The sequence below is a fragment of the Abramis brama genome (genome assembly GCF_963993115.1).
Source record: "Abramis brama genome assembly, chromosome: 18".
NCBI classification, from domain to species: Eukaryota; Metazoa; Chordata; class Actinopteri; order Cypriniformes; family Leuciscidae; genus Abramis; species Abramis brama.
In genome coordinates this window covers 2,025,197-2,038,446 of record NC_139980.1, presented here as the reverse complement: position 1 = coordinate 2,038,446, position 13,250 = coordinate 2,025,197, and the positions used below count along the sequence as shown (strand labels likewise).

Genomic DNA, 13,250 nt, shown 5'->3' with positions numbered 1-13,250 from the left:
ATCATAAAGTAAAATAATTCACTAATCTTATCACTGACCAAAAGTAACTATTTGATATCGACAGATTTTCACCAACATTATTTTGTTGACACAGATCAGACATTCAGAATATTTATTTTTTAAATACACTGTAGTTTTTTTTGTGTTTTTTAAAGACAGACTGTATTAAAAAAACAAAAACAAAAAACAAACAAACAAACATACAGACAGTGTATCTAAAAATAGAAAAAATCATAATGTCTGATCGGTGCCAACAAAATATTGTTACTGAAAAACACTGATCACCATAATGATCAAACTTTGCAACATAGCATCAACATCTAAACCTGTTGATTCCCAAAAAGAGCTGCAGACGAATGACAGAAATAAAGCCAGTCTGGTTTGTAATGTTTGAATTGAGTTTCTCTTTCCTCCAGTGATTCTGCTTGTTATCATCAAATGTCTTCAATATTGGCAATAAAAAATAAAGAGTTCTTAATTCATCTCTGATGTCTGTCTGTTATTCAGATATTTTTGTTTAAATTGTACTTTTTAAAACTGCTATTTGCAGTTACTCATTTTAAATGGTTGACTTCTAAGGAATTGATTTGATTCATTCTAACTCAATTCTTATTTGTTGAATTTGATATACAATATTGCTTGTAATCTGTTGCCACAATTTTATTGAGTAGATTTAGTGTATTATTGTTACAGTGTTGCTGTCTGGGTGCCTGTTGGCTGGCCTCCGTCGGCAGCTCACTAGGTTTTGGAACAGAGCGTGTGTCTAACGTAAAGGAGACGAGGAGAAGAGAGACAGCGAGGTCTCGAGAAGACTTACATCCATGAGCGCTGCGTTGATGTAATTACTGCTCTCTCCGTCGATGGTGATGAGGAAGGGCAGGCAGCGGTCGGGCGGGAGGTTGTCCATGAAACGGTTCTTGTCGTGATTTCGAGGAAGGAGTGCAATGCTGCAGTCTTCAGGCTGAGGCTGAGGGGTCACTGAGTTCAGCGTCTGGACAACACATAGTGGACAGATCACCATCACAAGTCTGGAGGAGGGGACTTTTCACTGCGGGTGAGGCCAACTCTGAGCTTTTGTTAAAGTCAAAGGCTGTGTGTCCAACAAACTATGGGATTTTGGCACAGATTCATCTGTCATTTGGAAGAATCTAGTCAAATGAGGGTGACGCCAACATAGACAGGTTGCATGACATGCTCTCAACCTCAAGTTAATCACAAAACCGCACAAGGTTAAAAATATACAACCATGTATACTTGTTGAAATGAGGACAATGTATTTTTTTCTCTGACTGCCAAGAATATGAAATCAGCAATATTCAAGAGGTGTTTAGAAACCAAACACTAAATAATGCTGCATATTGTTGGAGCGTATGCAGTTCATAGTAATAATGATTTTTGTATGAATGTTGGGTCTCCTCTTGTAAAATCCGGGTCCTGAAGTAGAGTAAAGCCAGTGCAGAAGCACTGCAGTAAATAATATGTACCTATGTAATACCTAATATGTAATATTGTATGTACCTGGAATTCATCTTTGAGGTGAGAGGAATTGCTCTGGGAATCGATGCGGATCATGTCGTAGTATGCGGCTTTGAACTCGCACACGGGAATCGCCGTCTCGCCACACAGACACGCCTCCAGGATGGCATCGTGGATGAAGATGTACTGCTCCTGAGAGACAGAGGGATACAGAGATTATGAGAGACAGCTACAGGTTACATGTTTCTATGCAAAGAAATAAGGCATAGAAAACCAAAAAGCTGACAGGAAAAAACATACATTGACTACAACATAATCAATTATTAATATTCGGTTGGCTCTCTCTTGTTTTCTCATGTGTTCATAATTTCTTCGTATGGCAGCCTGTCCAAAAATTATGTCACACAATTTTTCATGTTTCATTGTGTTATCATCACAAAAATAAAACAATCGATTCCAAGCACAACTACACAATATGCTTACATAATCTGTAAATAAATTGTTAATAATATTTAAATAAAGGGTGAGGATGTCCATTTTCCAAGGCTGGAAATCACTTTTTGTAACTATTTTTAGGGCAATTTTAGGGCAACAACCATATTGCTTTAATTAACATGTAGAAGATGGAGTAACGCACGAGTCCCACTGTAGCAAAATTGCAACATTTGCATAAAGCAATTAAAAAAAAAAAAAACCTGTAACTAAAGCCTTTATATATAATGCATTATAACAGTATTTTTAATGCATTAATTACTGTATGCCTTGTAACGCACCTTATAATGCATTGCATAGTCTCATGAATAATTATAACCACAGTTATCATGCATTAAAACACATGATAAACAACTGACTTCAGATGTAAAGAGGAATCTGTAAATATTACAATGCATTTTAACATTGGTTACAATTATTTATAAAAAGATATGATGCATTACAACATACATTATGAATACCTTAATAATACATTATACATGAAGGTTTTAAGTAAAGTGTTACTGATACCTCTTTTTAAAAAATAAATATGAGTTAGACCCACATACAGCACCAGCCCACACTATGAAATGCATCACAGCAGAAATGATGACTTTTTTGGGGTAAATACTGCAGGAATGCAACAGTGGCCCTTAGTGGTCAAGACTGAGGTTTCTTTCTTCATTCATCTGCTTTATAGAGGCCAGTCAATATACATGTTCAGGTGCTGAAACAAGGCCGCTGCTTTGAGATGAACATACGGTAATTCCAAACGTTTAGCTTACAGGGAAGGTTTCTCAAGTCATTTTTATTTCTTATATTTAATTATATCAAATCTCATCCTAAAAACACATAAAATGGGGAGAAAATAATAGCGGTGTCACTGCTTGCGTTTCAGAAGGCCACAAACCTCAGTCTGAACCATGTTGATTCGCCTGGAGCGCAGGGCTTTGACGCAGTTGTAGATGTCCACCACCCCCTCTCTCTCGGCCATGTCCAGCATGATGTCAATCACGATGTAACATCCTGTCCGCCCGGCTCCCGCACTGACACGGACACAACAGAGGAGACAACCATCAGCGTCTCACACTGATTCAGCACTGATCAAACGAGCAGCAGAGTGTGTGTGTGTGTGTGTGTGTGTGTGTGTGTGTGTGTGTGTGAGCAGCGGCTCGATGTGTCATAAATGCGAAACTCTTCCAACATCAGAGACATGTTTTTGGTCAAAATATAATGCAATACAGTGATGCGTATCCATCCTCATAAATGTGAAATACATTGAAATACAATCTAGATAGTTAGATTAGGCCTACTTCATTTTCTTTGTGACAAAGTATTGTAAAATATCAACCATTTGCCCTACATGTATTTCATGGAATAATTGATAAAGGTTATTTATATTTTGGCGCTGTTACCAAAATACCAGTAATTCTTAGTACTGATTTCGATACAATAGCAAAAACTATTGGAACACACTCTCTTTAACTGTCTAACGTTTATTTGAATTTTATCAAATAAAATAAAAATATATATTTTTTAAAATAACAATATAAAATAATGAGAAAATGACATATTACATAAGTAAAAACTCTTATTTACACTGGCTCTGCAGTACAACTCGCGCTGCGCAAAACCCTGACATGTCTGTGATTTACAGCGTAAATAGAAACCTATGACAAAAAAACAAATGTGTGTGTGTGTGTGTGAAATCAGCCATCTATCAGGCTGGTATTCTCACACTTGTACAGTTTCAGTATGGACTTTTTGTGCTTTTGACAACACTAAACTGTAAGGACTAATCCACCGCAGAACTGGTCTCATTACAGCACTGCTGTTAAAACTATCTAGATGAGTCAGTCAACCTCAACTATTCAACTACTTATTGTTTGGTGACTAATCAAGCATCATGACCCATCTTTACTGCATTAACTCTGGACGATCTGTGTTTGAAACCGTTCAGACTTTTGCCGTCTGACTGAATGTCAACATAATGCCATGAGAACAAAGACGGTAGCAATCAAAGACTGTTAACAAGTTGAAAGGAAAAGAAAGCTGCATCATGGGATTGTTTTTGTTTTGTTTTTTTGCACGCAGCAATGCAGATGAGACCACATCCTGTTCTTGGGGCAAGAACGGCAGGCAGCGCGGTAATGCAAAATGGTAAAATGGTAAAATGGTTTTGGGCCCATTTATCACATCTGGCAGAAAGAGTCATCAGAGCTGCTGTGACTCTGGCCAACAGTGTCAGATGTGGACGCTGGTAGATGAACGTGTGAGTGGGACAAAGAGACAGAACCGACCACAAGACCCCTTGCACATGCTGACGAGCTGTGGTGCGAACAGGAAATGATGTCATTAACCAATGACAATGCATTCTCCTCTACAACACAGGACTGGTTCGACATCCCAGCAGAGACACGAGCCGACAAGTACAACCAACAGAAGAGGATAGAAAACGTCAAACTGTGTATCAGTCTCTTCTGATGCTGTATTGTTCATTAAAATATGACGAATTCTGCAATCACCTCCTTGTCTTCAGAGAACAGAGGCATTATGACGTTTGATTAGCCACTTTTACACATGAAAGCTGTGTAAAACATGAATTTACAAATTTAGCTTCTATTCACACACCACCGTCATGTAGTGCGAATGACCGTTAGCCACTGATCTTCAGCACGCATGTTCACGTGAGCTCCAGGTCTATCTGTGGCAGTACCTGCAGTGGACCACGATGGGCCCAGCGGTGGGAGGGTTGGACATCTTGACCCGTCGGATGAATGACAGCAGTCCTGTGGCGTGGTACGGGACCCCATGATCGGGCCAGCCGGTGAAATGAAACTGCTTCACTTCTCGCACCTCATTAAAACCCCTCTGTGAAATTAAGGGAAAAACACACACAAAACAGTGAAAAAAATTATATTCAAATATATCAAGTCAATTTATCGTCATTCAGCAATTCCACTGGCCCCAAAAAATATCTGGACACTTCAGTCACACTAATGACAATATATAGAGGCAAGTGTAAAGAAAGATGTACAAGCAAAGCCTTTCTACTGTAACAACAGGATACTATAGGATCATGTTGCTAAAGTTGCGCTGAAATGCAAGTAGAGACAGATCTTTTCTTCCGTATTGTGACGTACATCCAAGCGTAACGGATTATCAAAAAATACTAATTGTAGGGCAGCGACTTGGATCTGAGCATGTTGATTGGATGTTGAGGTGTGGGCGTGGCACTCAATGCAGTTTAACCCTCTGGTCAATTTTTTTTTATTTCAATTAAATGATTGTACTATATTTTAGTATTTAATATTTTGTATTTTTAGGGGATTTATGCAGTAGTTATAATCCATTTGTTCACTTTTTGAGCATAGACCTGAAAATGAAATTTTTCAACTTAAACGGTCATAAATCTTTAGTTTGGTCTCTTTTCAAAGACGACACTTGGTAGATTATTGCTGGAGTGAAAATAGTTTAAAAAAAGGGAATTTAAAGTTATAAAAATGTATATATATTTATCGTTATGTGAAAAAAAAAAAAAAAACATTTACCATTTAAAATACCATTCAATTTTTACACGTTTTACTCTAAAACTGTGAGAAAATCAAAGCTATAAATCTAATCAAGCTGTGCTCCAAATTTGAGGTTTCTCTAAAAATGAGCTTTCAAGTAATAATTTGTTTGGGCGCAGTAACAAATGATTCCACTAGATGAAATTCGTCTCCCATTCATTTCCAATGCGCTCATTTTTTACCGCGAACAATACAAGTGTGACTGTTTTTTTTCAGGACTATTTAACCTTTTCGAATCATGTCCATGATTTTTGTGTTCACACAGCTAAAACCTTCACCAAGTGAAAAAAAACGTAAAATGTTTTGGTCAAACATGACCGAATAGCACCAGAGGGTTAACTGGAGAATCCTGCACAGAAGTCTGTCACCAGAGAGAAGACTGTCGTTTCACAATTTTATTCATGAAAGTGTACAAATGAATTGTTCACATTTCATGCCCACTCTTATGTGATTCTCTACACCTGTGTGAACTTGAGAGGAGAACTGAGTTCACACGTCCTCTACAAATCACCAGCTGATTCAAACACATCCAGACTTCAGACATGATGTAGAAAAGTGGCGTTAGTGAAGAGACAAGATCCAGCAGCATTTGACACAAACATTTAATCTAATGAAGGGACACATTTATAACTGAGCTCAAAAGTGTCCACACACTTAGTGGGGCTGCTGTACATACATGGCTTACAAGAAAAAATGAAACATATTTCCTCCAGAGCCCCAGAATATCAGTAACGCTCGCCATCTAAGATTGAAGGTTTAAACATCGTCTCACCCTCTCCAGAGTAAAAGTCCTGACAACGTATTCTGCAAGCGGCTCCACCTCCACGAATGTCACTTTGAAATCTCCGTAAACTTCAGCATCATCTGGCCAGTACTTATAGCACTTCACCTACAGGAGGACGAGACCAATCAAACACAGAAGACAGGACAGAAACACACACCGTCTCCAAATCACATGCACTAACGCAACCTGTTGCACATTCATTTAATACACTTTTAATAGTAACTGTCTTAAATACAGTAACCATATCGATCAATGCAAAGCAATACAGAAGCATCTTGATTCACCGCAGTCCTGTTTATTCACTGCTTATATCTTAAAGCTTAAATCCCGCTTGGAGATGTTCAGTCCTGTGATAATCTGCTCCATTTTTTTTTTTTTTTTTTTACATAAACCCCCAGTTTCACAGACCAGGCTTAAGCCTAGTTCGAGATTAAAACTTATGTTTGAGCTGTTTTAACTGAAAGCATATCTTAAAATATGTCAGTGCCATTGTTTTGTCTCGAGAAGCACACAAATAATGTTTTTTTCTAAGGCACGTTTATAAAAGCTACTTGAATGTCCTAATTGAACTAAAGCCTAATCCTAGCTTAATCTAAGCCCTGTCTGTGAAACCGGGCCAAAGACTGCTGTGAAATCATTTCGGTAACAATTTACAATAAGGTTCATTTATGTATTAACTAACATGAGCTAACAATGAGCAATACATTTGTTACAGTATTTATTAATCTCTGTTAATGTTAGTTAATAAAAATACAGCTGTTCATTGTTTGTTCATGTTGCATTAACTAATGTTAAAAAATACAACATTTGATTTTGATACTGTATCAGTAAATGTTGAAATTAATATTAGCTAATATTAATAAATGCTGCAGAAGTATTGTTCATTCTTAGTTCATGTTAACTAATGAACCTTATTGTAGAGTGTTAACATCACTTCATATGCACTCACTTGATGATATAATTTAACAAAGCATCCACAACATGCAACAATATACAAAATACATACGTACATACACATGCATCAACCCTTTGAGAAGTGTCAAAAACAAGTGTTTTCTTTCTTTTGATTTTGGAGTGAATTATGACCTGTTACTGACAGGCTGTGTGAGATTCACTTTGAATGTTCACAGATGAAATATGATCTGGTGTTGTCGATTACTAGTCCTGGCTCACTCTTCAAAAGGGTTTTTGCAGGCTGGGGCCTTCAGGTCACATCACAGAGCACAGAAACACAAACGGCCCCTCAGCAGGCAGAATAGTGACATACCCGGCCCACCTCCACTAGGTTGGTTACCATGACGATACAGGCCGACTGCTCCTGCCAGATCATCCTCCAGAAGTCGTACACCGTCTCGTGGACCGGGCCTGTGGGCGACACCAAGCTTTGGCTTTATTTCTTTAAATGTAGGCTTTCGTTAAAGTGCACATGTACGTTTGGACACACTGAAAACATGCTATTTGAAGTCTTTGTACGATATACTGTATGTGAAGTGATATATCAGATTTCTATTGTCAATGGTACATGAGTGCATTGTAATCTGGAGGATATCATTTTAGATATCTGTTGTTACACAGACACATTCTAGTAGATTGTGAATGATATTCACTAAATGGTTTTGGATTTAAGAGCATACACACTTTCTCAAATAAAATGTTTGTCACGGTACAGTTCTTGTTGTATTTAAACATCTGTCAGTTTTTCTTCTTGGCCATAAAGAAAGCAGTATTTTCACATTTCTCATTTACCTTGAGTTGCAATGTAATGGCTGGGCCTTTGGTATCCCTGCAAGACAAACACAAAACAAGGATTTAGTTACGACTTTAAAAGACGGAGGCAGCAAAATATTCAAACAAATACAATCAAGTTATCCGAGATTAATTCATTTTTTACAGTGGGATTCCAGGGATTGACATTCACTTTTTTGCTCACTGGTTTTCCAAAGTTACTAGCCTCTCAGCATTTTCACTGGCCACAGTTTTGACATCAATACCATGGGGAAAAACTGCCATATAGATATTTTTAATATCATCTCATAATTTGGTAGAAGGTTTATTAGGCTGCTGTCACTTTAAGACCCGACGCACGGATCCAATATACTGTTACACATGCGTTTCTTTCTCAACTGTTTACGTTCACTGAAAACACAACTGACTGTGTTTACGCGAATACTCGCCAAGACCGGCATTTTGACATTATTCTGTGTGTATTCAAATGTTTAAGCACAAAATCTGCAGGAATTAGTAAAATTATGCGCAATGCCACGGCGAAATTCAAGCCCTGCAACAGCAACTATATTAATCTTGAGCGAGTGAAGCGAGTGAGTAAAGGGACACGGGTTTGTGTGTAACTCGCTGTCGGAGAGATTAGAGAGATAGAAAGCGCAGCTGGTCGAAAACTCTATCGAAAAATCTATATTTTTGACAACATTTCATTGCACTTTATTATTTCAGATGCCTTTTAAAAAGACTACAATTGAAAAATGCATATTTATTATTTATATATAAATTTCAACCCGCCAAAGTGGCAAGTAGGCGTTACACACAACTGCTGAAATACACACGCATTTGGTGGGTTGGCGGGTGTTAATGTCAAGCCCTGAACTAAATTATGTTTTTAATAGTTAGGTTTTTCAAGTTAGATCGACACTTGTAATCTCGACACACACCACAGTTTCAAACAGAATCAAACACACACTGCAGGGAGACCCGACATCATCCCCCCTCCCCCAGGAAAACACACGACACCAAAATCATGAGGGTTAACTAAAACACAGGCCAGGGATGTGAACATGCATGGCATCCACGAGCAGAGCGTAAGAGCATCGAGGAGAAGCAGCAGTGTGTGTCGTGTGGAGAGAGAGAGGGAGAGAGAGAGAGGAGCGGCGCATGCTGACGGATGGGTGACACAGAGAGGGTGTTTGAATGTGCCCTACAGTGATACTTACATCCCTGTACAGCCAAATCTACCGCCCCCAAATCAACCGCACAAGAGTGAGAGAGAGCACAACAATGTCAGTGAGTCAGCAAGCACCTCCAACAAGGAAGAAAAGAAAGCTGTAAATTGTGTATAGTTGAGACAAAGGCATGCATAAAAGACCTCACATACGAGGGAGGGAGAGACGTTTCTCACACGTTCGCCAATGGAGGAGGAGGCGGCATCGCCACTTACATCAATGTAGTTGGCATTTATGTAGTCGGACGAGGGGTCGTCTTCCATTGGCTGCAGGATCACTCGAGAATGATCGTCTACAGCGCCAAACAGAGCAAAGTCAGGATAAAAACACTGCTGGTGCTTTCTGTATGTTTGGTGGATTGTGAGCTACGCAACAGGTTTCCCAACATGCATTCTTAAAAATAAAGGCTCTTCAGTGAAACCATTTCGAGTTCTTGCAGGGTGAACCTCATGAAAACATGTTCTGGTCATATTTCACCTCAAGACCAATAGGAAGAAATACAAGTGATATTTTTTTTTAAAGATTATTTGCTTGGTGACGTTATCTTCATGGCGATTAAGCACATTTTCTCATTACTGTAAAGCGTCCAGATGATTACCTTTTGAGAATTTGTTTGTTTGTAATAAAATACCATCATGTTGTCCAGACACAATTAACAGTTTTTTTACATTTACATTTAATCATTTAGCAGATGCTTTTATCCAAAGCGACTTACAAATGAGGAGAGCAATAGAAGCAATCAGACCAGCAAGAGGGCAACAGTACACAAGTGCTGTAACAAGTCTCAGTTAGTCTACAACAGTACACATAGCAAGGGTTTTCTTTTTTTTTCAGATTAAAAAAAAAAAGTAATTTAATTTATTTTTATTAAATAAGCATAAATGAAATGCACTACCAAAAATATTTGTACGTTTCTGTAGCTCAAATGCACCGCTCTACTTTAACAAAGGTCATTGTACTGAGAATTGGGGATGGGGGGATGAGGGGTTAAACTGAAAATAATCTTACTAAAAACAGGCTTCATTTTCTTTGTGCACAATATAATGTCTTAATCTTTTCTTTAGATGCTGCGGTGAAATATGACTCTTTCTTGATAGGTTCATCCTTAAAGCACCAGTGAATGTTGGTTTTCCAGAGCAAAAGTTCAAAAGGTTCTTTAATGACTACAAAACTGTCTATGGACCTAAAGAAAAACTTTGTTTTTAAGAGTGTATGCAGCCAGATCTTCAGTGAGAATATCTCTCTTACATGCAATGATGTTCCCATATCGATTCTTCGTTCGATTTTGCTCTTTCTTTGCTGCATCCCATGAAGCAGACTGGCCCTCAAAGAAGCTCTGGAGAGACAGAGAAAGAGTTACAACACAGCCTACAGAAGCTGAAGGAAATCCTAGGAATATCCCAATTTACTCAAATTCTCATCATGTTTGACAACATCAGCACCACACAGTAATGTGTACGGAAATGCATATAATTTTCATTACTGAACAGTTACAGAAACATCAGGCGGTCTCAGCAGGCGAAACAAAAACAGAAATTGTGCTGCATCTGGCATAAAAACTCAACTGATACGATTGTGGTTTCAGAAACCACCGACACTGTTTGCCTGCAACCAGCAAGCTAATGACTGCAAGGCATGTGTGGGTATCGGGCTGTGGAGGAGGAGGCACTTTTTGGTGAAGTTCTTGTTAAAGGTGAAGTGTCATTTTTTTGTTGTTATAATAGTTTGGGGTGGGACAATCTATTCATCAGAAATATGGAAGACGGGGGAAGTTTCAGTAAACCTGTGTGAAAACACTCTTTAAGGCCCTGACATACTTCAAGTGAAATTTAACTGGTGTGACGTCATTTCGAACAAAAACAGACCAAAAGTTTTGGATGATGGGAAAGGTGGGCGTGGCTCTGAGGCTCCGCCCTCTTTGAGGTGTAAATCTTCTCAGGCTCATTTCTTCTGTTCAGACGCGAGTAAAAAACATGAACACACTGGAGAACCGCTTTATAGTAGAAACTGAAGCTGTAATTCTAACTGAAAGCGACACTGACACTGTTTTTCATGTTTAATACTGTAAAACTGTAGCAGCAATCTATAGTATAAAGTGCTGTATAAATAAACATGACGTGACTGGAGTGCTGAATCACAGAGCTGGTGCAAACACTGATCAGATGCTTTCTGAACTGCTGTTTTCTCACCGCTGGCATTAATATCGTGTGTTTATTCAGTTATTGAGAGGAAAGCGCACAGCACATATTTACATCAGTGGTTCTCAAACTGGGGGCCACACAGAAGTTCTAGAACATTTTTTAAATAATAATTTAATTAATTATACACTACCGGTCAAAAGTTTTAGATCGGTAAGATTTTTAATGTTTTTACAGTTACAGTAAAAGTTACAGTAAAGACATTTATAATGTTAGAAAATATTCTATTTTAAATAAATGCTGTTCTTTTGAACTTTCTATTCATCAAAGAATTTAGATTTTTTTTTTTACTGTTTTCAACACTGAAAATAATGAATGTCTTTTGAGCATCAAATCATCATATTAGAGTGATTTCTGAAGGATCATGTGACATGAAGACTGGAGTAATGATGATGACAATTCAGCTTTCATCTGAGGAATAAATTACATTTTAAAATATATTAAAATAGAAAACAGCCATTTTAAATTGTCATAATATTTCACAATAATACTGTTTTTTTGTTTTGTTTTAATCAAATAAATGCAGCCTTGGTGAGCAGAAGAGACTTCTTTTAAAAACATAAAAAATCTTACCAATCTAAAACTTTTGACCAGTAGTGTATGTAAATTAAATGTTCAATATTTATTGAACATTTGAACATATGTTCAATTCTTTTACAATCAGCGTCCATTGTTTTGGAGCATTGTGAGGAAACACAGATATTAGAGAAGAGACTCGTGTCCCACAGTCCTCTCAAACCTCAGAGCGGGATATACAAACATTTATCTTCGAGAGGAAATATAATTCAACCTGGCTCACTTCCAAAATTCATTTAATTTCTATTGCTTTCCATGTTCAAGGACATTTCGTATTGTTTTTATTTTAAAGGCACTATTAAAGTTTGAATCACATTAAAAACGTAATTTCTGCATTGTTCATTTCTGCATAACCGTCGCTGGTTGGCCCTGGTAAAAAAAAAAAAAAAAAAAAAACACAATCGCCACCGTCATCGTCATTTTGTTTTGTTGTACTTTTCCAAACCAAACATTTCTGAAGGTATCAGTTTCAATTGTCAAAACAATTTCATGACAATTTGTTACATTTTATGAAATACAGAATTTATCATAAATTGTGTAAACACCAACCAACCGAATTAATGTTCCAGCACTGTATCATTTAATATTCTTTAACTTTAAATAAATGTGTAAGTCTGAGGCTGTTTTGTGTCATGAATTTTAAAGCGACACACACTACACAAAGGTCACGCTAGCAAACTCTGAGAACCGCTGATCTAGACGTCGCTCTCAGCAGAGTGAACGGAGTCGGGATGTTCGCTAACAGCATTTCACTACAAAGGTATTTCTAACATCTTTTTACCCGTACGCGAAGAATTAAAATATATATCGGGGCCTTTATTTCGCCTTTCCAGTGAACTCTATCTGAGCAGACGAGACACACAGGACCAGTGTTGGGAAAGTTCACTTTCTACATGAACTAGTTCAAAGTTCAGTTCACAAATTTTAAAATGAACTAGTTCAGTTCATAGTTCATAATTCAAAATTTTGAACTAAGTTCACAGTTCCAAAAATGAACTAGTTCATAGTTCTTTTTTTCCATGTTGCTGCGAGATATTATTTTTCAAAATGATTACCACAGCCCACATAGAACCACAGACAATTATTTTATCAGTTTTAACACTGAAGCTGTGCGTCAGATTTTTCCCATCCTCACCGACCTTGTCATAAAACTCGTTTAAATGATCATACGACGCCTCCTTGCTGCTTTTGTTTTGATTTGTAACGTAACTAAGTGATG

At 37.7% G+C, this 13,250-nt stretch overlaps 1 protein-coding gene across 38 annotated transcripts in view; it reads right to left on the bottom strand.

Annotated features, from left to right (window-relative positions):
• Window positions 1-13,250, bottom strand: part of ptprk (protein tyrosine phosphatase receptor type K) — a 188,609-nt gene that overhangs the window by 9,195 nt on the left and 166,164 nt on the right. For 11 of the 38 annotated variants that reach the window (XM_084091694.1, XM_084091679.1, XM_084091692.1 and 8 more), the window contains 9 exons: window positions 10,506-10,593; window positions 9,473-9,549; window positions 8,050-8,086; window positions 7,571-7,668; window positions 6,292-6,408; window positions 4,664-4,818; window positions 2,858-2,993; window positions 1,519-1,668; window positions 818-991 (listed from right to left, as the gene is read on the bottom strand). In XM_084091694.1, coding sequence (XP_083947820.1) covers window positions 818-991; window positions 1,519-1,668; window positions 2,858-2,993; window positions 4,664-4,818; window positions 6,292-6,408; window positions 7,571-7,668; window positions 8,050-8,086; window positions 9,473-9,549; window positions 10,506-10,593 — 1,032 coding nt within the window. Of the gene's footprint in view, window positions 1-817; window positions 992-1,518; window positions 1,669-2,857; window positions 2,994-4,663; window positions 4,819-6,291; window positions 6,409-7,570; window positions 7,669-8,049; window positions 8,087-9,248; window positions 9,267-9,400; window positions 9,550-10,505; window positions 10,594-13,250 lie in introns of all 38 variants that reach the window. The other 27 variants (XM_084091696.1, XM_084091697.1, XM_084091701.1 and 24 more) reach the window with 5 other exon arrangements.